Source organism: Phodopus roborovskii, unplaced genomic scaffold, assembly GCF_943737965.1.
Source record: "Phodopus roborovskii unplaced genomic scaffold, PHOROB, whole genome shotgun sequence".
NCBI classification, from domain to species: Eukaryota; Metazoa; Chordata; class Mammalia; order Rodentia; family Cricetidae; genus Phodopus; species Phodopus roborovskii.
In genome coordinates, this window is record NW_026126416.1 from 32,128,202 (window position 1) to 32,155,148 (window position 26,947).

Here is a 26,947-nt window from a genome sequence, read left to right on the forward strand (position 1 = left end):
GCCATCCATGTATTGTTTGAGCTCACCAAGAAGCTGGCTCTAGAACCAGGGTTTCTCAACATTTAGACCTAAGCGTACTGTCTCCAAGGTCCCTTTTCTTGGGATGGGATAGACCCCTAACTCTGTGACAGTGAGGGAAGAAAAAAAAAAAACATAAAGGCCAAGAATAAAAAAATCATGTCCTTAAGAACAGCTAGAGAGTACACTGTCCAGGAGAGATGACTATTGTTTGTCCCATGATATAAAAATGCCTACAATGGGAAAGAGAAGATGGAAATTCACCCACAGAAGAAATTCATCCATGGGCTCCAAACTCCAACTGACTGCCTCGCCATGGCTTGCCAATTTTACTTACAAATGCTTCTCAAATCCTTCACTGAGAATGTCTCTAAAGCTGCTGCCCTGGTCTGAGTCTCCCTCATGTCACCCTGGATTACTTCGGCATCTCCAGCGGATCTATTCCCCACCTTGGCTGCCTCCTCATCCATCTTCCACATTAATGCCAGGACCATCTTTTCAAAACAAATCTCACTTTATGATCCTTCTCTAAATACTTACTGGGACTAGAGAGTTGGCTTGGAGGTTAAAAGCACAAGCTGCTTTTGCGGAAGACCCTGGTTCAGTTCCCGTGTCCACATGATGGCTTACAAACATCTATAACTCCATTTCCAGGACATCAGACACCCTCATCTGGCCTCTGTGGGCAGGCATGTATATGGTGTTCATTCATACAAGTGGGAAACATACACACATAAAATAATATAAATAAATCTTTCTAATTATTTAAAAACCAGTAGGAGTTTCCCATTGCTCTTAGAAAAATTACCCAAAATGAAATCTGAGGTGTGCCTTAAGTCACTCCATCTATCTTTCTCTCCCGGGTCCTAACAGGGTTATGTCTTTCTACCCTGGTTTGTTTGTGTTGCTGTTTGCTTGGCTACAAGAGATCCTCACCACTCAACATTAATTTCCCATTCTCAGAATCCCCAATCATCTTTCAAAACATTTGCTCCAAGGGGCATCTTATCGCCATCCTCCACCCCCAGAATTCACTGGACCTTGAAACACATAGTTTCAAATCACCCTGTACTTACTCAGTTGGAAGGGAATTAACTGTGAGATATCCATCTCCCTTGATAGAATGCCAGTTCCCTAAGCAGAGGGATCCCACCTGTTATTTACTACTATACCTTCAGAGCCCAGCCCCTGGGCAGTTGATAAAAATAGTTGTTGAATGCATACATGAAAGGCTTTCTGGGGCCTTATTAGTAATTAGGTTGCTCCAGGAACTTCCAAGTGTGGCAGAGTTTAACCTTTGAGAACAGCGACATCACTACTGCTACTGAATAAACATTAGTATATTTAGTTCTGGGGATATAAGCAGAGAGGTCTCAAATAAGGACTCATAAGTGTGAGCTCCCAATTTGAAGGTGGACTTCACTCTAGTCCATTGAAGCTCATAAGTCATATCTCTTTTTTCCTGAGGCCTCACAGCTGCTTGCTGTACCTGTCATCTTCAATGTTCTGACTATGTCTGTCTCTCTCTTTGAGATGTTCTCCAAGGGCATTCCCAAAGACAAAATGTAAGCTACATTTCCCATTATACTTGGTGAATGACAAGTATGCACTAAGTATTTGTGGAATTAATGAATGAAATGCATGGAAAGTATTAGAATACTTGTCAAGACAAGCTCATGGGGTCATTGGTAGCAAAAATTAGGAACTGAGTTCTACCCTAGGATTTAGATGCAAAAACTGGGAAAAATTTCACTATTCTTCCTCCATCACTTTCAAAGGCAAAACAATAAACACTCTTGGCAGGGTGAACATCTATAATCTCAGCATTCAAAAGAATAACTCAGGAGAATTTATGAGTATGAGGCCAGCCTGGCTACAAAGAGAGAACATGCCTTTAAAAATTTCCAGTAGAAAAGACAACAGCAAAGAGGATAATGGAGATGAAACACAGCTATTGTTCTTGGGTACTGACTATTACAACAAACTTGAAGACAAATGGTCCAATCTGACATCAGTGAGGCAAAGACAGGATAGGTACAGGCTGGTATGAGGAAAGAACCTCTGGAGTAGAACCCAAGAGTCAACTATAGAGGCACACACACTCATCTTAGGTAAAGGGTGTGGCTGGTTTCATCTGAACGCTCCTCCTGCTTGCTCTCCTGTCTATATAACTGTAAACCTCCCAGGTTCATGGACTTGGCCGAGGACCAACCTACTGGAGCCAGCTAACTCATCCTTGAAGAGTGGGGTTGACGTTTTGTTCTCCAATCAGCTGTTGTGAAAACAAGACTGGGCAGCAAACAATAGTAAGCAACGATGGGGTTCTCTGGAACTTCCAAGAAGGGGCCCTGGGGAATAACTGACTTCTTGCTAATTCTACAGGAGGGAGATTGGTAGTGTTATAATAAAGATGCCATAAAAAGCTGGCTTTGTTTTGTAGACAGCTCAGCTTGTTGGGTGAGATCAGCTGTCGGAGGGGAAGACAAGCTATATGGATGGAGGCTCTTCAGAGCCTGACAGGAAGGACGTCGGTGCTCCAGAAAAGGCAATATGGGCACCTGGGCTAGCCTTGGGCTATCCAGAGAAAGCTTCTGTAATGATAAGACACTGCGGACCAGCAGGGAGAAGATGAGAGTTACAGGGAAGGGAATGGCTTGGGACAGACTTCAGTTTTGAAGTTTAACAGAGATCTGTAAGCTAATGAGAGATAAAATTAAGGGCAATGTGGCTAGAGATGTGGTCAGGATTAGGGAAGGTTGCAGAACCTGTGGGCTGAGTTAAGTTTGGATACTGGAGCAATGCAGTGCTAGCTCATACATTTAGGTTGAATATGATAGTTTCAATTTCCTGAGAACAATAACAAATGAGGAGGCTGGGCTCTGGATGACATCAAATTTTCCTTGGATATGAACGTCTTTGGGGACAGCTAGCAGCAACTTTTGAAGTATTCTGCAACACAATATGAACCTCACAATGCAGAGGATCATACATCTTACCTTTATTATTTATTTTTAATTTTTAATTGTATGATGAAGGAGGTATGTGCAATGAGTTCAGGTGCCTGAGGAGGCCAGAGGCATCAGAGCTGGAGCTGGGGTTACAGACAGCTGTGAACTATCTGATGTGGATACTGGGAAGCTAACTGGGGTCCTCTGCCAGTTCTTTTGATCACGGAGCCATTTCTCCAGTCCCAAATCCAGTGCTTAGTGTCAGATAACACTTCAGGGCTCTGATAATATTTGATGTTGAAAACAACCACATAAACAAGGCATTGGTATTGCTTCATTTTGTATGGGAGAGTGGGGCTTGGTGAGACTAACATGCTTAAGATCAATTAAGTATGTTAGTTCAGAGAAGCCAGAGAAAGATCCTGAAAGAGGCTCTCTAACTCACAAACTTCTCCTCTGATCCCTGGCCACATTACCATCAAAGAGTAAATTCCACTCAACTAGTGGACTTTTATAACATTTACAGCAGTAAGGAATAAATGTATTTGGGTTAGTGAGTAGAACTAATGAGTCTGATTCTGAACTTTCTGGATTGGAAGTGACTGTGGGATCTTCAGGTGGAGGGACACGGCATAGGTATAAGGGTGTGGAGCTAGAGAAGGATTTCAGTGTAGCTACACAAGACAGAGCATGCTGTCTTGTTTTGTTGAAAGCCTAGTGGCTTAGTTTACTTAGCAGAGATGGACACTATCAACACAGTGATGATTCTATAGTAGATGGCCCTTTTTTATCTAGAAATTAATTTAAAATGTTATCGAGCGGGGCATTAAAAAAAGAGTTATTTACTTTTGTGTGTATGTATTTTGCAGGCGTGTATGTAAATGAACCATGTACATGCAGTGCCCAAAGAGGCCAGAAGAGGGTGTCAGATCAGCCTGGAATTACAGAGGACTGTGGGCCACCATGTGGGTGCTGGGAACAACCCTAGCAAGATGAGCAAGAGCTCTTAACCACTGAGCCATCTCTCCAGCCCCATGGCATGTGTTGTCTTAGGGGGAAAATGTATAGAGCAAACTGCTTATGACATGATCTGTTAAAGAACAGGATTTTAGGTGTAGCTCTGTGGTAGAACATTGGCCTAGTATGCATAAGGGTTCAATCTTTAGCACTGAAAATAGAAAACATTTTTACTGACATTAGTTTTGAGCATAATTTAATTAGTTGATCCCGACTTAATTTAAAAGTAGTTCTCCTATGTAACTGACTAGCTAAAGTGCCTGGTAGAGAAGACTGGCACGTAAGACACTAGTGTGGGCTGGAGGCACCTTCCCCAGGTAAAGCTTGTTTTGTCATCTGCAGCTATAGAAGTCTGAGGCCTGGAGAAAGAGAGATAGTGCTGACTTTGCAGTCTGCAGCTCTTTCTTTTTCTATGGAAACACTGGCTGTATGGAGTGAGTGTTGGTTGCTGTGGCATCACCTATGCTGGGTTCAAAAGTATCCCCAGCTATTAGCACTTTCCTGACCTTGCTTCCACTACACCTCTGGCTTGGAAGACCTTTCTCACTCTCTAAAATTCTCCCAATCCTTCTTCCAGTGGTATACTACACACAGCAGCACCTTCCAGGAGCTCCTCCCAGCACTCCAGCAAGTCTCCCATCTCTATCTAGCTGATCCAAGGTTGTAGAACCTGTGGGCACTACAGTAGTGGAAACTGAGATACTTGGTCTTATTATAGGGCCTTTAGGAAATTCTCCAACTAATTCAGATAATTTAGACATAGAGAAACCTCTTTCCCTCTCTGCCTCAGTCCATTTTTTGTTGTTGGAAGCCTGGAGATTTATTCAGCTTTCATTTCCAGGGTGGGTGATGCAGAATTGAGGTCTGTGCCTAGTGAGGGTCTTCCTGCTGGTGAGCATTGTGCAGAGTCCCAAGGTGCTGCAGAGCCTCAAATGTTGAAAGAGACACATCCAAAAGACTGTGACCCACTCAGAGATAATCCATGAGTGCATCTGCCCATTTGTTTCTTAGCAGATTAATGTATTCATGAAGTCAGAACCTTCATGCCCACATCCCCAAAGTTGACCTCTGGCCTTCCACATACTCACACCGTGTGCACACACCCAGCATGTACATGCAAACACATTCAAAAAATATCTTTACTATGGATTGAGGATTTTATTACAAAATTATGTATAAGAAGTCTGTCTTCCTCAAAATCCATGTTTCTACTAGAAAACACTCTTTGTTTTGTTGAAACAGGGCTCCTCTGTATAGCATTGATTGTCCAGGAATTCACTCTGTAGGTCAGGCTGGCCCTGAACTCACTCACAGAGATCCACCTGCTTCTGCCTTCCAAGTGCTGAGATTAAGGCATGGGCCACCACCACCTGGTTGAAAATATTCTTAAAGCTGGGAGCAATAGAAATCCATGTAATCCCAAGACTTGGAGATTGAGACACAGGGAGTGTCAGTTTGAGGCTAGCCTGGGCTACATAATGAGTTTCAGAAACCATCCATACCCCTTCTCCAAGGGAGGGGGGAGAAAAAGATATTCTTGACTCCAGTAACTATTCTTTTGAGTCAAAGTAGAGCAATTTTAATAAAATAAAGCCTATGGATGCTCAAAAAATACTTGGTAGTGAGTGATTTTAACAAGTCTGATTGGGGACTATTTTCTCAATACACTTTACATATTAAAACAGGCAGGGAACATGCCAGAAAGCTGTGATTACCATAGGTGTAGGACTTTTCAATGAGTCACACAAATTAACCTCTTACACACCTTTGACAATAGTGAGTAAATGTGTGAAGTCTTTGTTTTCTTACAATGCTTATTCTTTGACCAATTTAAATCCCTCCCCCCGGAGTGTTGAATGGAGTTTGCGTTTTAAAAAACTTAGTCTGGCACACGAATGCATGCCCACCTGGACCTCCTGCCATGGCCTTCTTACCTATTTCTTCCTTTCTCTTAAATTATTTGTTCCTTCTTCTTTCCTTATATATTCATTCATCTGATGCGTGAACATGTGAATGGAGGCCTGTGGGTGACTTTGGAGGTCAGAGGACAGCTTGTGAGAGTCCATTCTCTTCACACCGTATGGGTCTTGGGATATGACTCGGGTTGCAAGGCTTGACCACACATGCTTTTTCCTGCTAAGCTTTCTTGATGACCCCTTATTTATTTTTAAGTTTTCTTAGATTCATTTATTTGGTGTGCATGGGGATACGGGGTGACCTATGGGAGTCAGTTCTATCCTTTTGTCATGTGGGTCCTGGAGAGTAAACTCAGCTCTTACCTACTGAGCCATCTCATTGATCTAGTGCTTCTTATTACAGTATCTTAGGTACTGACTGTAGATTTAGCTTTTACTCATATATATATATATATATATATATATATATGTGTGTGTGTGTGTGTGTGTATACATATATATATATACATATGTATGTGTGTGTGTATGAAGCTCATAATTATTCTTAGGTAGTCTGTTTCTTATATTTCATGTTTTTAAAAATGGGCATATCTGTATAAACATTTAAATGGCATCATTTTTATATTCTACTCCTATTAGTTAACAACTTGCCAGACATTTCTCCCTGCCACTTTAAAAGTCACTAGTTTCACTTTATCTACTGGACAATTCACTGTTTCCCTATGCCTTTTTTTCTTCAGTATATGACGAAGTTCAGTATGAGTCCTAGTGGGCTGCACCATCCCGTTCTGTGACTATGTCTGTTATATTACTTGAGCCATGATGTCCTTGCTTATTCCTGTCTCAACACTGACACTGTTGGGTGATGCCAGTCTAGAGGGTTTAGAATGAATGTGATCCCGAGTCCTGGTGTGACGGATGAGCTCATGGACAGATTGCAGCCTTGCCTTCCATGTCACTTGGGCACTTCACAGCATAACAAAAAGTCACGAGGCAAACCCCTTAACAGCATTTGAAAGGCTTAAGGCAGGGTTTCTTTCCTTAAGCTAGAAGGCACCTGGAACAACGGGAAATTTCAGGGAAGGGATGGGAGGAGGAGGAAGTGGCAGCCCCACCCGACTCTATGATGGAAAGAGGACTCGAGCACTCCGGGAGGCATCGGGACCAGAATCCTAATGCTGGCCACTTGAAGGGCCTTGGCTGACCTGAGGGAGATGGATCTGGGTGAGTACTGGCAATATCTTTAACTTTATGGGGTGTTAAGTCAAGAGAGGGAGTAAGCCTGGGAGGGGAGGAGTGCAGAGAAGACCAGAAAGGCTACCCCGGCAATGGATGGTTCACTGTGTAATCTATCTCCTTCCTCCTGTTTCTCCACCTTCATTTGGATCTTGGAGCACATATCATACAGTCATCCATTTTCTTTCCTGAAGCTGCAGATCATCTTGCCTTTAAAATCTGAAGCTGGAATGGTCTTAGGAAGTCCAAATAGGACATGTGAGCACAGTTTATTTAATACACCTGTTAATTGGTTACTGTCTCTTACTGGTGGGCATTTATCTCTTAGTATTCACACTTACAAATTATGCTGCAATGGATGCCCCTGTTGGTAGAACTTTGTAGAGATGTACAGAAGTATTTTTACATGCAAAATTTCTAAAAGAACAAATGTTGGAGAAAGGGCAATATCCACTTTAAGTTTTGATGGACATCAGCTGACTTTAAGTCCGTATGAGTATATAATCCCACTCTCACTATACGAGGCATTGAGTTTCCATATGCTATGAACAAAACAGCTTGTTGTTATTTAAAGCATTTTCAATAATCAAAGATGGATCTCATTATGGTCTTAGCTTGCATTTTATGATTATAACTAATATTTATAGCTACTTTTATACATGAGCCAAAAGACTTAATGATTTAACCTGTGCAGCCAACCCAGGAACTACTTTCTGCTCGATGGCAGCTATTAAAATTACTGGACTTGGGGTGTAAACAATTATTAGTCACATAGACACCAATAAGCAAAAACATTTCAAGGAAGTAGTATAGTTGTCAGCAAGTGATTAATTGAAAAATAGGTGGTTATGAGCCTAAGGAATTACAGAATATGGAAAGAGATCAGGTGGGTCCTAGGGCTGGTTTTGTTCCAACCTACTAGCTACCAAGGGCTTCTGTACTTTTTGTGTTTTGTTGTTGTTGTTTGTTTTTGTCTTATGGTCATTCGAGACAGGGTCTTAGGTAGCCCAGGCTGGCCTCAAACTTACTGTGTATATGAGGATGACCTAGAACTACTGATCTTACTGTCTACACCTCTGAAGTTCTATGATTACAGGTTGATACCACCATACCCTAGTGGTGCTGGGAATTGAACCTAGGGTCTTGTGCACACTAAGGCAGATGCTCTAGCACCTGAGCCACGTCTTATGCCCTGGCTTCTGCACTCTTTGGTACTTTTGAATGATGCAGTGGAAATAGAGCTGTGGTTTTTTCATTGTGATTTGCCCCTAGCTCCTTGGGTCCTATAGAGAAGCCTAGACTGGAGAATGGCTCCCAGTTCTTTTAGTACAGCAGCTCCTCTTAGGTCTATCTATTTCTTTACTCCAAAAAGCACAAAACATGTAGATGGTTGTCTGGAAGGTCAGGAATTGTTGCTCTAAGACCACCTTCCAGGTGAAGAACAAGGTGTATGAGTCAAACTAAATTTAAATGGCAATAAGTAGGTAACACCGGGCAAGTAATTTCCCCTTACTTACTAATCATCTTTCTACTTATCTGTCACATGGAGTTGATAATAGCTCATGGGATAGTTGTAGGGATAAAAGGAGGTAATGTACAGAAAGCCTGGGGCTTCTTACCACTCACTCACCAAATATCAGCTATAGAGCTACAGACACAAATATTGTGGGAGGTCCCATGTTCTCAACCGAAGTGCTTTGAAAGAATTTCAGGAAGGTGGGTGCTGAATTTTGCTTAGAAAGCTGGTATTGTGAAGACAATGAGGCTTAAGGGAGGGTTGGGGCTGTCTAGACACGGGCATGGTCCATTTGAAGGACAGTGTAAGAGAGTCAGAGTTATTTTAAGAGTACCCAGGAGATAAGATGGGAATATGTTGGACTCCCACTTTGGAGGAGTTTGGATTTAAGCTTTTGGGTAATGAGAAAATTTTATTTTCTTACACTTAAATACCCACAGAACATTCTGGTAATCCCACCACATAGGAATCATTCCATGAACTTTTGCACAGAATGTATTCCTTCTCACTTTTTTAAACTGAAGAAATGAGAAGGAGTGAAGTATGTATCAAAGTCCTCAAATAATGATGATGGTGGTGGTATAGTAGGTGAGGGAAGAGAAATCTAGCACAAAGTAGCATAAGGCAGAAGGGAGGCACTGAATTCAGCAGAAATTGGATGGCAGAGGCCAATTGTCTAGCTGGTTGTACCACATGTAACTCGCCTTTGGTGTCTCTACATGAGGTGTCCTTTGCTGGGAACTTAGGGAGCTCTGTAAATCACATTATTACAACACATATTCATTGGCTGCTGCATGCCCACAGAGGCTGGTCCCTGGTGCACATGGGTGGCCCCTCTCAGGCTCTTACCATCGCCTGTATTAAGTTCCCAATAGCCTTTGATTTGCAACAGAAGTGTCACCTCCGTCTCCATCCTTGGCTTTCTCCCCCTCTGGTCTGGGCTAAACACCACAGCTAAATTAATCTCAAAGTACAGCTTTGGTGAGCCACTCCTGTTCAAAAACCAGTCCTTAATCAAAGTAACACTTCCCCAGCAAAGAAATGTCTGTTCAAAGACTTGATAAACTGGAAAACTTGATGAAACCTTTCCTATAATTTTCAGTTCCTTCTATTTTACTTTTGGCATCTAGGGGATGATTTCTCCTTATTCTTTGATTTTTTTTTTTTGTGTGTGTGTGTGTACATGAGTTTGCACTCATGTCTGTGCATGTACAGGAAAAGGCTAGACTGTGATATTGGGTGTTTTTGTTGATCATTCTCTGCCTCGTATATTAAGGCAGGGTCTCTCTCACTGAACCAAGAACTTGCTGATTCAGCTAGACTGGCTAGCCAGCTTGTTCCAAGGATCCTGTCTCTGCAAGGTCTGTATCTGTATGAATCCTATACTTCCATTGTTGCATATGAGGCAATCTATTTCCACATGCCTTCAGCAAATACGGTATTGCCATTATTTTCAATATTTTAATAGCTCAAATAAAGATCTCATTGTTGTTTTGTTTGTATTTAATTGTGATCTCAGTAAGGTTCTAGTCTTTTTCTTTTTGGTTTTTGAGATTGGGTTTCTATGTCTAGCTCCCCACCCACCCACCCCCCACCCCGTTCTGAAACTTGCTCTGGCATCAAACTCATAGAGATCTGCCTATCTCTGCCTCCTGAGTGCTGGTATTAAAGGCATGGGCCACCACTGGCCGGCTCCTAGTCTAATTTTTATAGACATTTTTATATGTTTTGAACTCCTGTGGCCCCCTTGACTGTCCTAATGCCCCATTCCTTGAAGTTTTGCACACATGCACCTATTCATTTAGTGAACATTATTTAGCACCTGCCTACTGGGGAAGGCAGGATATGGTGAAGATTAGGGACAGACTCTAGAACCAACCTGCTTGAATCCCAGTTCTGACCAGAGCCTTCCTTCATTAACACTCTATTACAGAGTACTTGTGAGAAAATAAATGATTTCAGACATGAATAATAGACTGGCTTGTAGCAGGAATTCTCCGAACACAAGCATGATTTTCTAAAGTGCTTGGTTACAGACATAGGGGAATACAGGTTCAAAATGACCAAGGTCTCTGCTTTTGTGGGGCTAACTCTAGGTGCTATTCAATACTCTGTAGAAAATAAAGGTGTTGTGAAAGCAAACAATCACAGGGTAGGGCATCTTCGGTGGCTAAAGAAAGCCCCATGCATGATTGTGTTCCCCTCAGAACCAAGACCCAAGTGGAGGGATGGAACCCTGCCTGAGAGCAAGGCTATCTCAGGTTTGGTTTCTCAGAGGATCCCTCCTAGGCAGACAAGTGTTTTAACATCTCCTCCCACACCTTTTTAAAGGCTGATAATATACCTGGATATAATTTCATCCTGTTTTTTTATACCCTTGTCATTGTGTTAATCAAGTAAGCGCCAGGAGTCTTGTGTCTGAGGCTCGCCTCTCCCTTACTCACATCATTACCTCCAGTGGGACCACATCCAAGTCAGGCTTTGCGGGTGCTGACGTGTTTTCCTAATTGATTCTACTGGATTTCCTGCATTGTTGAGCGTCTTCCTGGTTCCCTCAGCTTCCCTTTCTGGCTTCATTGGAAGCCTTTTCTTTTATTCTAAGTCACGTCTCCTTGACACGGAAAGGCCTTGGGTGAGCCAACACATCATTATATTAAGAGGAATAAAAAGAAAGCCTGGGTGTCTGGTGATGACTGTATCTTGTCAGGCACGCAGCCTTGGGCTTGAGAGACGGCAACATCTCTCTCTGTGCTTTGCTTCCTACACTGGAGGAAGAAGCCTGGGGAAAGGGAGCCAGCTGTTCTCTAGCAGTGAACAGCATCCAGGAAAGCCTGCCTTGCCTCTCTTCTCTCCTGTGCAGCACACATGAGGGTTCCCAGTGCCCTTCACTCCTCTTCAGGGTACAGGAGCTTTCAAGGTGGCTGGGCCTCTAGAAGGCATGTTTAGGGCGGAGCACCTTCCCAGGAAACTCAGTGGTCTTGGTATGAACATCTCAGGCCCCTCGAGAATATGAGAAGTAGTCAGCTTCCAACAGGATCTAGGCCAACTGCTTTCAAACTTTTCACGATGACCCATAATTCATACTATGACTCATTTACAAATAAAATTGCCCTTGCTTTTCCAGTGTTCCATGCTTTGTGACATTGTCTATCCTGTTTCTTTTATTGGTCACCTTTTAAAATTATATTGTATGTAGCGTGTGTGTGTGTGTGTGTGTGTGTGTGTGTGTGTGTGTGTGTGTTAGGGTCAGAGGTCAGCTTTTAGGAAGTCAGACCTCCCCCTCCAGCATGTGGGTTCCTGGGATCTTACCTGGATGGGCAGAAGTCTCTTGAGTCTTTTTCCTTCCTTACAGTTGGTTCCATAACCTATGCTGCTAAAATGCCTTCCCAGGGGAAGACATAAGCAATATCCACTCTTCTCATAAAACTAAAGTTCCAATGACCAACAGAGGAAGGATTCTGATAAAGTTTACCCTGGGACCAATGAGTTTGTCGGGCTTCCTTACAGAGCACAGGGATTCTTGCAGGGTGTGGGTGCTCGTCCTTGAACCTGGGAAAGCTGGGCCTTCCCCTTGACTGCATAGATGGAGCCTTGCTGCCACTCTCTTTCACTTATATACTGTAACCTTTCCAGGAGGCCACATGCAAGTAAGGTAGATCTGCGTACAACAGGTGGAAACGAGTGGCTGGAGACTGCCTCAGTTTTCCACATCAGTGTAAACAGTCAACAAAGCCCAGCTGGTGTAGCCCTTTTGTTAGCAGGTACAGCTGCCCTAGGATGGGCTGGAGGGTAGTCGTTCACGACCTACTAATAGTTTGGACTTGTGAGAGGAAAGATCTAGTGAATTTTTGTTGATGATAAATGCAGTATGAACATTGTCAGCAAAGCAAGTTCAGAGTTAGCTGCATGATTGCTGCTATTCTGAGCATCTAAGAATTACCAGGCACTTTCTCTGTGTGTCACCTGGTGCAGAGGTTCTCATGCACACCTCCTTCCCGAAGGCCCATGTAAACCCTATGAAGTAGGAACATGATCATCTTTTTAGATGAACACACTAACGTCTAGGACTATTAGGTGACTTGTTTAAAGTCTCCTAAGCAACTTGCCAAGGTGAGGATGACCTAGGGCGGAGTCACTCTAGAAGCTTTACACACTTCACTGTGCTAGGAGAATCTTAAAACCATACTAGGTGTATGGCCAGAATACCTTCCACAGACTTGAAACAAAACGAAGAACCAGAAAGTAAGCCAAAATAACCCCGAGCCCCGTCCTGCTACCTGAAATCAGGGACTTGCCTTATAGCAGTTGTCCAGCCTCCAGACAGCTTGACTTCATTCATACAAAATTCCAATGTGTCTATTCTTAAACCAGCAAGATGATAGAGTGACTTTCCATTATCTGGAATTTGTTTTGCCCTCTGGGACACCAATCCTCCAGCTCTGATGCCTCAAGGACTTATAGCCCTCTCCATTCCTGGATAGGATCTGATGCATTGCCCTTTGAGGTAATCATGAAATCAGGAGGCTTGGGGGTGAGGGGAGAGGGCAGACAGAAAGTCTAACATCAGTCAGGTGCATAGAAATTATTCCAAGTCTCAGTGGGGCAGTGACCTGTCCTCCCTCCTCAAGTGGCAGCCTTGAAGCTCAGGTCTGTGGAACTGCAGATCCCCAGGAATAATGAAGACCACCACACTCAGGAGATGGGCTCGACAAAGCTCATCCTGCGCCGTGGCCAGAACTTCAGCTTGACATTGACCTTCAATCGACCCTACCAGCCCCGGAATGACCACCTCACCTTTGTGGCTGAGACAGGTGAGCTTGCTCTGCCCTCAGATTCCTCTGGTTCCCCCAAAACAGAAAGTTAGGAAAGTTCACCTGGGGGACAGGCTCTTGTTACCTGTCTCTGAGCTGTCCTCCCTCTTCTGGGAACCCCCAGGATCCTTACACCAGTACTGTTGGTTCTATTAAACTGATGTTTAGTCACAACAGCCAACCTATAAGTGCACAGACACAGTTGTAAAACCCCTCAGACATGACCTTCTTTTAATTCTCATGGAAGACTCTAAGGTGGTTGGTCCCACCAGGCTCTTGTTTTACAGACTGGAAATGGTAAAAAAAAAAAAAAAACCAGAGGCCCAAAGAGCTTAAATGTTAGTAAAAGCCTTGAAGCAAAAGGCTTTAGCAATGTTGGGAGATGGTGGGGACTCTGTCAGGCCATAGGGGTTCATATACCACTTTTATTTTACTTTTAAGTGTGTGTGCGCGTGCGCACACATACTGAGAGGCTAGACATGGGCATCAGATCATCCCCTGGAGCTGAAGTTTCATGTAATTTTGAGTCACCTGAATTCTGGGAACCAAACTCCAGTCCTCTCTCTGTAAGGGCAGTATACATGTTCAGCCACTGGGCCATCATGCCTCCAGCTTCCCTCACACAGAATTTTGAGCCCTCCTCTGGGATCTTCTTTTCCTCTTTCTCAGGACCAGAGCCCACAGAGCTTCTGGGGACCCGAGCCACTTTCTTGCTCATCCAGACCCAGCCTGGGAATGTCTGGAGAGCTTCTGACTTCATTATTGACAGCAACTCTCTCCAAGTCTCGATTTTCATACCAGCCAGTGCAGTCATTGGCCATTACACACTGAAGATAGAGATTTCTCAGGACCAGGGTCCTGGTGTGACTTACCCACTGGGGAATTTCATCTTGCTTTTTAACCCATGGAGTACAGGTAGGACTTGCTCCCAGATTGTAGTGTTAATTTGATGCACTGCTTCTTTTAGGTTCTTTTTGCAAAGCCTGGCAGATAACCATTGCATATCCATATCCATGCAACTTATTACCTTGTGCTGAAACAAACAAAAAAGTTAACTTTTCATTTGTGTATGTTTACCTACATGTGTGAAGGTCATCTTGTGGGGCTTGGTTCTCTCCTTCTAGCATGTGGATCCCAGAGATCAAGCTCAGGTTACCAGGCTTAGCCGTAAGCACCATTACCTGCCTAATCCTCTCACCAGCCTTAAACATATTTATTTAATTTTTTCCTTTTGTGAGGTGGGTATTCCTGTGTTGTTTAGGCTGGTCTTGAATTCATGATCCTCATTCTCAGCCTTTTGAGTGTTGGGATTATAGGCATGTATCACTATACCCAGCTGCAAAATTCACTTTTTTGTTTTGTAGTTGTTTTGAGATGTACTCTGATTATGTAGCCTTACTGGCCTGGAACTCACTATGTAGACCAGGTTGATTTCAAACTCACAGAGATCCATCTGCCTCTGCCTCCAGAATGCTAGGATGAAGTATTCGACACCATACCTGGACCCACAAAAAATGTTTTTAAATGATTTATTTATTTACATTTTATGTGGCTTGGTGTTTTGCCTGTATGTGTGACTGTATCAGATCCCCCTAGAATTGGATTACAGATGTGAGCTGTGATGTGGGTACTGGGAATTGAACCCAGGTCCTCTGGAAGAGCAGCCAGTGCTCTTAACCACTGAGCCATCTCTCCAGCCCCTAATAACATGATGAAAAAAAAATCCATACTATGACATTAAGTGAGATAATTTATCAAGAGAATTCAAATTGATTCTAACTAATTATTCATATGCATAGGACAAGAAGATAATGTTACAGTGGGTATTTCTGAATAGTGAGAATGAGTGAATTTCTCCCTGTATTTTCCAAAACTCTAAAAAAAAAGTTATAATTTCCATAATCTATAATCTTTATAGCATAGATTTTGTTGCTGGCCTCTGGAGAAGCCATGCCTAGCTTTTATCAGGGCCCTGTCTTAATTTCTGTTGCCTTCTGTCATCCATTGACTGTTCTTCCTTTTTCCAGAATGATGTTTTTTTTCCTGCTTTTTTTAATTCCATGCTTGTTGCTGGCCTTGTGATTTTCTTTATCTCTCTTTACTGCTCAGAGGACGATGTCTACCTGCCGAGTGAAACACTGCTGCAGGAGTATATCATGAGCGATTATGGCTTTGTGTTCAAGGGTCAAGAAAATTCCATTACCTCCAGGCCTTGGAACTATGGGCAGGTAACACTGCTGCCTGGATGTGGGCCTGGGTTGGGCTTTTTGAGGGCTGTGTGAGGTGCTGGCTTGAGAGGGGCAAGCAAAGTAAAAATTACTTTCCTTTCAAGGTTTTTATGCTGTATTAAGAGTAGAACCGGGCATTGGTGGTACTCGCTTTTAATCCCAGCACTTGGGAGGCAGAGGCAGGCGGATCTCTGTGAGTTTGAGGCCAGCCTGGTCTACAGAACAAGTTCCAGGACAGGCTCCAAAGCAATGCAGAGAAACTCTGCATCGAAAAACCAATAATAATAATAATAATAGGAAAAGAAAGAAAGGAAGGAAGAAAGGAAAGAGTAGAGCATTACCAACAACTGTAATAAGCTTCTATGTCTAGTTACCAACCCCACTCGGGACAAATTTATGCCAAACCTTTCATTCTGTTATAATTTGAAAGCAACAGCCCATGGACCAATGTCTATCATTTTATTTGAAAAAAAAATTGTGTATATAAACATTTTACCTGTGTGTATGTCTGTGCACTGTGTGTGACTAGTCCCCAGGAGACCAGAAGAGGGTGATAAATTCCCTGTGACTAGATTTACAGAAGATTGTGAGTCACCATGCCATCACGCCGCTACCCATCCCAGCTTTTGTTTAAGCTTTTAAAGGCAGGTTAGCCTTTAATAACCTATGTAGTTCACACTGCCTTAAACTTGAAATCCCCCTGCCTCTGTGCTGCAACACTACCACTTTTGTATGACTTGCCATCAAAGATATTTTCGTGCTTTAAAACTGTTGGGAAGAATTTTAAAGGAATACTATTTTGAGACTTGAGACAGTACATGAAGTTTAGACTTCAGTATCCATGGATAGCATCTCACTGGACTCAGGCAAGTTCCTTCACATAGCTGGTGTCTAATGCTTTTACGTTTCATGGCAAAAGTGAGTACAGACAGAGTCTATGGGCTGCCAGGGTGAGTGAGATACTTGCTACAGGCTCTTTACAGGAAGGTGTAACCAGCCTTGCTCTAGGTGCCTCCATCCCCCTTCTCAGCCCCTCAGGACTTTTGGGAGGAAACTACAGATAGTGTATCATTTGATCCAGTAACATGTCACAATACAGTCACAGAGAATAATGATTCTTAGGGAGAATCATTATCATAACTCAAATCAAATATCCAGTTACAGCACAGCCCCACCCTTTACTGTGTGCAGGATGGGGGGCAGGTAGGAACTTTGGCTGTGGAGGACTTTTCCCTTCCTGTTATTCTAAGGGGAGGGAGATGCTGGGAGCTTTGCTGAGGAAGATCAAACTCTCCCATCCCCCAACTGCTGCAACTTGTGAAGTGTTTTGAAACGGAGATGGAAAGTGGTGCATTTGACAACCAAAGGGTCAACATTTGTCACAGACACATGTTGTACGCGTATCTTATGAGTCTACTCTGGCTTTTCCAGTGCATGCACATTACCCCAACTCACGTATTCTCCTCAAGCTTCTCCCTCTTCTGAAATGCTGATTTCATACGTAAATATGAGATCAAGCAAATGCTCATTCAGGTGGTCTTCCCCTGTTTCCACAAGTCCTGCAGATAGATGACATAGGCCCTGGGGACCCACAATACTAAAATTCCTCAGGGAAATATCTCCATGCTCCTCTTCTGGTTTGTTCTATCATTTTAAATCTGGGGTTTCAAAAACCTTCTCTCCCATTCTCACAAATCTTCGAAATTTCTGTCAAGAGCCACACAGCTTAGATTTTTAAACAGCTCTGATTCTAATACATTTCGAACTTGATTTACATCCAATGTAGGATCTTGCCATATGGCTAAACACTGCTGCCCTCCCTTTACAAACACATCACCCCTTAAAAAAAAAACTTGTTAATGCCCAAGTTTCTGGACTCTACACATTTTTGCTTTTCTCTGATTTCTTCCTTCAAATACCTTGTAAGTTCGAAGAGGGCATCGTCGATATCTGCTTTGAGATCCTGAACAAGAGCCTCTATTTTCTAAGGAACCCATCCAGAGACCATTCTCAGAGGAGCAACGTGGTGTATGTCTGCAGGGTGGTGAGTGCCATGGTAAGAGCAAAAGCTTGCTGCTGCCTGGGGGCGGCCTGAGCGTCTCCAGAATGCTGTGGAAACCCACCTGTCTGCTCTTTGCAGATCAACAGCAATGATGACAGCGGTGTGCTTCAGGGGAACTGGGGAGAGGACTACTCTCAGGGTATCAGCCCTCTGGAATGGAATGGCAGTGTGGCCATCTTGCGGCAGTGGTCGGCCAGGGGTGGGCAGCCTGTGAAATATGGACAGTGCTGGGTCTTTGCCTCTGTCATGTGCACGGGTGAGTGAAGTCTTACTCATCGACTCTTTCTGGTTTCCTCTTCATGTCAGACCATGATAATCCTTACTCTCAGGATCCACTGCAGCTCATGAAGGGCCCAGAGCTTGCAATGGCCCATGGCTAGAAGCAGTGTGCACATGAGTTCTTAACCTGCACACTATTTAGTCTCCAGGAGATGAGCTTTGCAATCTCTCCTCAGTCTCTTTGATGAAGAATGTTAATAGTGGGCACCTGAGCTGGGCACAGTGGGGCATGCCTCTAGTCCTAGCATTTGAGAGGTGGAGGCAGTTGGATCGTGAGTTTCCTTGGCTACATGGGGTGTTAGACTAACCTGCACTAGATGAGATCTTGTTTTAAGAGATAGGCAGACAAAGAGAAGGTGGCCATTTGGATAGTCCCTGCAAAAGGCAGAACACTTCTTCCCACCTGGTGCCATGGGCCAGAGGTAGAAGCTGGAGGACTAAGTAGGCACTCTCAGACAGCCTGACCTCACACATAGACTTCCTTGAGAGACTTCACTTACAATTAGAGCTTTGCTACCTTGCCAACTACCCTTGAGGAGAATGGACACTTGACTCCATTGAGTTCATACTCAACTGTTTACAATTCAGTGCCAAATTCTTGGCCCAAGTATCTGGGAAGCTGAAGAGCCTAGGGTCCTGAGGTGTTACCTGCCTCCCCCATGCCAAGAATACCTGACTGGTCACATTGTTTGCTAGGTGTTTGCTGAAGTAATAGGTGGATTCCAATAGAAAAGGGGGGTGGGACAAAAGATGAGAACAGGCTTCGGTTTATGACTCTGAGGGAAAGCATAGTCTTATAGTTATATCCAGGGGCCTCAGGTACAGAGATTTAAATTTAAGTACACATAAAGTGAACTCATCAGCTTACTTATGAGGTGGGGCTGTGGCTATTCTGGCCTCCTGTAGTCCTGTTCTGCCTTGGCCTGGAAAGTCTCCAGTGGTAGCCAGGTGGACAGTATGGAGATCACCTTGAACCTTCAGATTCTAGGATGAACAGGAAAAGGACTAGATCCATGGCTTGGCCCCCTCTCCAAGCCCTTCCATCTTCACACTTCACAGGATGTCGGGCATGTTGAGTGAAGAGAACTGTGACCACTAAGCTGCCTTTGGCCAGCTGCAGCCCAGGTCTTAGTCCCATGCCCTCTGCAGATGTGTAGAAAGCCCAGTGCAGTGCTAACTACCCACATAGGGCCCTGCTGGAGCCTCTTCAGTGCATTGAGACAGAAGGACTCTTACTCGTTTTATGTTTAAAAACAGAGTCCTTCCAGCAGCCTCTGTAGACTCTGCCTGCCTATGGTGGAAGGGTGGGTGGGAGAGACCTCTTCTGAACTCACTGATAGAGGTGAGGACCTAGTCCTAAGACACTCCTGGTATTTATTATACCTGGTTGTAGGCAGTTAGTTTCTGTATGTGTGTATGTGTGTAAGCATGGGATAATGTCTGCTTTGAATGAATATACCTGTGAAATCTTAGCTTTACCATGAGGAGGAACCACAAGAGGGAGCTGCTGGCTTTTCAAAGGCAGTAAGTTACCCGCTATCTCTACAGCGGAAAGAGTGTTCTATCCATAGCCTTTCTCTTATTTGTTTCTTTGGTTATTAATATATGTTGCAGTGCTGAGGAATGAACTCAGAACCTTGTATGTCCAGGGCAAGCACTCTACCACTGAGCTACATCCCCAGCCCTCTAATTTTCTTCTTTCTCTCAACTTGTGTCTTTAAGTGGAATGGCAGAATCAGAATTTTTAGAACTGAAAGCCATCCAATTTAACTCTTCACTTTCTTACTCACAAGAAAGCTAACCCAGAGAAGTTAAGCCACTTACCTCAGGTCACACAGTTCTCGTTGGAACTGGCCATCTATTTCCCCCCATTTGAATTCTCATGCATTTTAGTCTTTTTGCTTTTAACTTGACAAGCTGCTGGGAAAAAAGAAAAGAGCCAGAAATGACAAGTTTATTATTGTTTTAAGTGGCTCACAAATGATGCCTTCCACTTTGTGAATGGGTACCACTGATGGGCAGGCAGGCAGAAGTTTCTCTGGGTGCCATCCTTTGGGAATAAAGATTTACTGCAAGTTTGAAGGTCAGAAACTATGCATGAAAAAGTAATAATTCTGATTGAAATGATCTTAGTCGTCTCTCCTTCTCTGTAGTAATGAGATGCTTAGGCATTCCAACACGAGTTGTTTCCAATTTCCATTCCGCACACAACACAGATGGGAACTTGACCATTGACACCTACTATGACCGAACCGCAGAGATGCTGCCAACTCAGAAGCCAGACAAAATCTGGTAAGAGGTATTTTTGTCCATAAAAACTCAGCACCATTACAGGTAGGGTACAAGTCATGATAGTCAAGATTGGATCAGATAAGGTCTCTCTATTGCAGTCCTGGCTGTCCTGGAACTCTCTATGTAGACCAAGCTGGCCTCTAACTCACAGAGATCTGCCTGCCTCTGCCTCCAAAGTGCTGGGATTAAATGTATGGCCACCATGGCTGGCTCCTTGATAGCTTTCTCTATTATAATTACTTTCAAATACAAATTAGAGAAAAATAGAATTATAAACAAAGTCATTAAACACTCTGCATAATGTCTGGTACCTGAAAAACCATCAGGAAATATGATCCCTGGCTTCTTCCTCCATTCTGCAGGAACTTCCATGTCTGGAATGAGTGCTGGATGATCCGGAAAGACCTTCCACCAGGGTACAATGGCTGGCAGGTTCTGGACCCCACCCCCCAGCAAACCAGCAGTGGTGCGTGGGGATATGTGGCAGGGGCCAGGCTGTCTGGTAGGCCCATGAGCATGAGCACCCACATAGCTAGAGAAGTCTCCCACTTCACCCCTTTCCAGGGTTGTAGTATAGACGGTGTTAGATCTCAGGCATAACTTTGCCACTGACAATGGGATCACCTGGGAAAACAGCTAGTCTCTTTGTCCTTTCCCATAAAGTAAGGAAGACAGTGTTGACAACAGCCTCACCAATGGGGTGACTGTGGGGATCAGACAAATTGCACACACCAGTGCACTTGGTAAACTGGAGAAAGCCCAGGTATGAGGGGCATTATTGCCACTGCCCATCATTTTTCATCACCTCCCATGGCTGCAGACAGCTGCCTTGGGCCCACATATCTGTATCCACATCCCATAATTCCTGTTTTCCTCTACAGGGTTGTTCTGCTGTGGTCCAGCCTCTGTGACAGCCATCAAGGAAGGTGATGTCCACCTGCCCTATGATACCCCTTTTGTGTTTGCAGAGGTGAATGCTGATGAGGTCATTTGGCTTTTTGAGGGTGGCCAGGTCCAGGAAATCCTGGCCCATAATACCAGTTACATCGGGAAGGCGATCAGCACCAAGATGGTAGGGTCAGATCAGCGCATGGACATCACCAGTTCCTACAAGTACCCAGAAGGTGCCTGGGCAGTGGATTTGGGAGGGAGTGGGTGTAAGCATTGGATGGCCCATGTCAAAGCAATACTACTTTCCCCTTATGACAAACTCCCAGGGGACTATTTTAGGTCCTGGGTATTTGATCCTGGAATAGATTTGCTTAGATTTAGCAAATAAGAGTATAGGATGCTCAATTAAATTTGAATTCCAGATAAATTAAGACAAATACATTATTTAAAATATGTCCCCTCTTTAATTTTTCTATTACATTTATTGTGTGTATGTATATATGCATATGCATGTATGTGTATAAGAACATGTACCATAGTGTGTGTGTGTGTGTGTGTGTGTGTGTGAGAGAGAGAGAGAGAGAGAGAGAGAGAGACAACTTATAGGAGATGGTTTTCTCTTTCCATCACAAGGACATTGACAACAGATGTCTTTTTCATTAAGCCATCATGCCAGACCTGTGTGTGACATCTTTCTGTTAAAAATAATTCAGTATTCATCTGAAATTCAAATTAATTGGGTGTAACTTTTAGTATGTGTTCCAAATAATTCACTATTTATCTGAAATTCTAATTAACTGGGTACAGTTTTTAGTGTAAATGTGTTCCAAATATTGCATGTAACTAACAATAAAGATTATTTGCTTATCTTAAGTTCAAATTTAATTGGAGGTCCTGAATTTTATCTGTAACTCTATCAGGGTTACACATCTGTCTATGTCCATCATAGTAGTGGTAGCATCGAGGGGAGGGATGGACACCTGGGAGAGGGCTCTGAGCCAGTGGAAGGGAGTAGGCAGTCCTAGTCCTGTGGAGAGATCTGGTGGACTCTGGCCACCAAAAAACTAAGCAAGGCTCGGATGTACTGTAGGTGGGTATAAACCTTCTTCCCTTGCCTCTACTTTCTTATCAGTGAAATGAGATAGCTCTCCTCAAAGGGCTAAATGAGCTAGTGTGCACTAAGTGCTCTGGAGGAGTCCATAGTCTGGAGCAAGGTTGAGTTTTGAGCCCAGATGTTGAATTATTCCTAAGGAAAGAGATGAAGTTCTATCAAAACCAAACCAAACCAAACAAAACAAAAACTTGAATATGTACTTTAGGAGAGAGAATGCAAGCAGGGAAGGGAAGAAGCCTCTGGGTTTGATGATGATGGTGATGATAATGGTGATGGTGATGATGATGGTGGTGGTGGTTATGATGGTGACAGTCATGATGGTAACAGTACTGATGGCAAAGGACTACACTGAATCTTACACTCAGCAATTACATGACCTAACTTTTCAGCAACTCTTGGCAGCCCAGTATAAGTCTTTGGGTTTCATAAGACAGAACTGAACACTGAGAGCCAAAGAGACTGTGCACTGAGCAACACCATCCTCATCCGAGCCGCGATACTTCATGTTTCTCTTTGTGGCTATCCACTGTACAGCACATAGTCAGGGCTTCTGGTTGGCAGCTGAGAGTTCAGTCACTCATTTTCCCAAGAAAGCCATTGGTCCTCTCTGCCCTGCCCCTCTGATGTCTTTGTTCTGTGTGGATCTGTTCTGCCAGGATCCTCTGAGGAGCGGTCTGTATTCATTAAGGCTTCCCGGAAGTTGCTGGAACCAAGAAGGGACTCCTCAACCCTCCTGGATCTCCTAAGGTCTGAGGGATTTAAGGATAAGCCTGTGCAGCTGCAACTTCGCCTGGCTAGGGCACCCATGTGGGGCCAGGACCTGATGCTCACACTACATGTCCAGAGGGTGCCAGACAGAGCCCATAGTCAGGACCCCATTGGACTGATGGTACGCTTTTGTGCACAGGCCCTGCTGCATGGGGGCAGCACTCGGAAACCCTTCTGGAGACATGTGGTACACTTGAATATGGATTTTGAGAAGGGTGAGTATGTAGCTGGCATGAGAAGGCACCGGTAGAGAATGGAGCTTTAGGTCTGTGAATCAGGCTGGCCTGCTCTAGCCAAATCACAGGGAACTCTTACATCCTGGTCTGGGAAGATGGTGTTGCTGGGCAGTTGGATGCTAGTGCAGGACTTGTGACGCCATCCTGACACATCAGACATCAATGACCTCTAAGTGCAGTATTCCTTTCTAACCCTTTCCTTGGACTCAAGATGATGTTTTTGCCTATGTTTAGAGCTACAGTGGCCACTCCTGCTGCCCTACAGCAATTACAGGAACAAGCTGACAGATGAAAAGCTGATCCATGTGTCTGGCATCGCTGAGGTTGAAGAGACAGGGCAGTTCATTCTGGTCCTAAAAGATTTCTCTCTGGAGCCTCCCCAATTATCTATTGAGGTGAGGTCTCTAGACAGAGACGGGGACCCACAGGCTCTAAGACATTCTCCTCATAGGCCTGGGGGGGGGGGTGGTACCATGCCCTGCCATACATGATGACAGTACAGTATAGTATAGTCTCTGAGGCTTTACTCAACCATTATCAACAGGCTGAGAAGAGGTGTGTTCTGGTGCTCTGAGTAAAACAAGGGGTGGGGCATGAAGGCATCTCCTGGAGGTCACATTTTGCAGAGGATGCTGAGGAAGTGCTCTGTGGAGGACAGATGAAGGCATGTTATTGTGAAGGTGTAGCAGATCCTTTCACAAAGAGGCCATGATTTGGGCTCTTGAGTAGAGGAGACAGATTTAAGACAGACCATACAGTCAAATCCAAAAGGTTCCCACTGATAAGATGTGGGGTGCCACAGAAAATAAGAACAAGAAATGACCTTCAGACACTAAGACCCAGTGCCAGAGTGGCTTGGTGACTCTACAGAAGAAAGGCATTAAGAAAGCTCCCAGAGAGCATGTCCTGTCACCTGAGTTGTCCTTCCCCAAAGGCTTCTTCACCACCTTTCCCTTCCTCTCCAAAGACTTTTCCACTTGCTACCCCAAGACCAGCTCTGCACCTGGAAGCCTGGTTAACAGCATGCCTGGCACTAGCCAGCAGAACAATGGTTGGATGGTCCCATATTGGATTGCAAGTCAGCTGGCACATTTGTGGTTTTCACCTGGGCATACTCTCAGGTTCTCAAGCCAGGTGATACTGGATGCCTTCTGTGTGGGCAAACAGTGGGGCAGAGCTGCAAGTGCAGATACAAGCTTGGTGCTGAGCCAGGGCCCTGCTTGTCACCCAGAGCAGAGGCCTGGTTGTAACGGGTTCCCAAAACAACAGAGCATGTGTCAGGAGGCTATGCATGTTCCCTGTGGCTGTAAGTCCTATGGGTGATTGGTATCACTGTGCTGGGTTCCAGAGTTATTTTCACCCACTTGACTTTGACACCCTCTTTGGAAACTTGGTTCTTTTGTTTGAGTTCCAGGTAAGTTAGGGTGTGTTCTTCCTCTTCAATTTGCTGGCCAAGCTAGAACATGCCCCCAGTTGTGGTCTGTGTGGACAGAGCTCATTTAGGGTCAATACTCATTTACTGATGCCCATCATCCATATGGTAATATCCTATGATTCAGGAGTGAGGACAGGATCCCTGCCTCCCATTCCAGGCCAAGGCCATGCTGCCTTATGACACAGACCTCAAGAGTAAAGCACTGAACACAGATGGGGGTGGGGGATGAGTATGTCCTGCTGACATCTGAGAAGATACAACAGGATGGGAGAAAGGCCCCTTGGTTAGGTCATAGCTGTCATTAAGCCACCGTGGGATTTTGGCTTTATCATTTGTGTGTGTGTGTGTGTGTGTGTGTGTGTGTGTGTGTGTGTGTGTGTGTGTAGTGTGTAGAAGGAGTTCTTAATTGGTCTAGGTAATAAAAAGCAGGAGTCAGATATAGAGGAAAATGCTGAGAGATCAGAGAGAAGGAGCAAGCCACAGGACACCTTACCTCATAAGTATCTAAGCAGAGAAGAGAGTGATTGCCTGTTTCTCCCTGTTTATATCCTCTTTCTGCCCAGCTAAGTCACTTCCTGTCTGTCTGTCTGCACAGACCTCCAGACCTCTATGGTTAGCTAGTGGCAAGCTCCATTCTCTGACCCCCAGCAGGCTTTATTTGTGCAAGAAAGATATCACTACAGAATGATATCACTGATGGCATATTGATGGCACACATGACACTCTTTCCTAGTCCTCCGCATGGGTTAGATACTACTAATCAATTATAAGTGACTGGACTTACTCAGGATCCCACTTAACACATGCTAGACACTGCTAACCTTTTGAGACCATTACTTAAATTAAATCCAGTGGGCATCTTCAAATAGATGATAGGAAGGGAAACTCTTATGCCTATTCTTGACAGGTGGCAGCTTGCTAGAGTGTCCTGAACTTCTAAAACAGGTCAACATATGTGCTAGTTTGAGCTAGCCTCAGTTTAAAATTGTCTCCACCCCTGGTGGCACCTAAGTTCTAAGCAGTCCCTGGTGGTCATAGAAGAAGTTTACTGAGTGGGGAGTGGCAGTGAGGCCAGGGGCCTAGGGTGCCTTTGTCTTCTCCCCACACAGGTGTTTGAAAGGGCTGAGGTGGGCAAGGCCCTGAACATCTACATCACCCTCACCAACACCCTAATGGTGGCTCTGAATAACTGCACCATGGTTCTGGAGGGAAGCGGCCTCATCAATGGGCAGATAATAGAAAAGTAAGTAACGCTTCCACTGGCCTCCTATCAATCTTCCTCTGGTACTGGTCTCTGAGGAGCTGTGTCTCACGGTACCATTGGATCCTTCTCAGTCTCCAGATGTCAACTTCTGGACTCCAATTTCCTAACCTCAGGAAAGCTTGGGGGTTGTGGTACAAGGGACTGCTACTCACTAAGCAGGTCTCCCTGCCCCATTGCCCATCCAAGCAGCCAATCCTCCAGGCTCCAACAGGCTGCTTTTGACTTTCAGCCTTGGGACTCTGATGACCGGACACACCATCCAAATTCAGCTGGAACTCTACCCCATCAAAGCTGGGCCCCACCAGCTGCAAGTCCTCATCAGCAGTAGTGAGGTCAAGGAGATCAAAGGCTACAAGGACATCTTCATTGCTGCAGCTCCAGCCTCCTGATGCCCTCCTGAGTCCCCTCCTAAGCCCTCCTTCCTACCTCCAGTACAGCCTGCTTTCTACTTCTCAAGTGTTGTCTTTGTTCAACATCTATAGTGGGGACAAATGAAACTCTGTAGGACTGCTGTGCATCATGGGAAGAAACAATAAAGATGCATTAGCTCTCTCCTGTGCTAAGAAGCACTTCCTGTTGCTGCCCACCATGTGATTGGGCAGGCCCTCTCTGCCCTCCCTGTCTTCTCTTTCTTTTGTTAAGGGTCTCATCCACAAGCTAAGCCTACCAGGACCCTTTCTAATGCCAGGTCTCTCCTTATATGCCCTTAAGTAAGCCTAGAGACAGAGGTGAGGGGGAGCCTGAGAAGGTAGCAAATGCAGGGCCAACAGGAATTTCCCTGTTGTCATTCTGAGAGCTCCCAGCAGGGCAGGGAGCCCCTTCTGAGCCGGCAGGCACTCCACAAACATGGCCATATTCCATCCTTGCTTGCTACCCTAACTCCTCACAGCCGCTTCCTTATTTTTAGGGCAGAGGG

The 26,947-nt window shown here is 44.5% G+C and overlaps 2 protein-coding genes across 2 annotated transcripts in view; one reads left to right on the forward strand and one right to left on the reverse strand.

The window, feature by feature from the left end:
- Adal (adenosine deaminase like) overlaps positions 1-26,947 on the reverse strand; it is a 181,657-nt gene that overhangs the window by 36,417 nt on the left and 118,293 nt on the right. The gene's annotated exons all lie outside the window — the stretch shown is intronic.
- Tgm7 (transglutaminase 7) lies at positions 6,949-26,420 on the forward strand. Its single transcript, XM_051183610.1, has 13 exons — positions 6,949-7,123; positions 13,280-13,462; positions 14,132-14,377; positions 15,572-15,690; positions 17,618-17,746; positions 17,831-18,008; positions 20,185-20,323; positions 20,686-20,789; positions 21,205-21,447; positions 22,985-23,311; positions 23,567-23,727; positions 25,877-26,010; positions 26,261-26,420. Exons 1-13 carry the CDS (start codon positions 7,114-7,116, stop codon positions 26,418-26,420), a joined length of 2,133 nt encoding a protein of 710 aa, XP_051039567.1. The 5' UTR covers positions 6,949-7,113.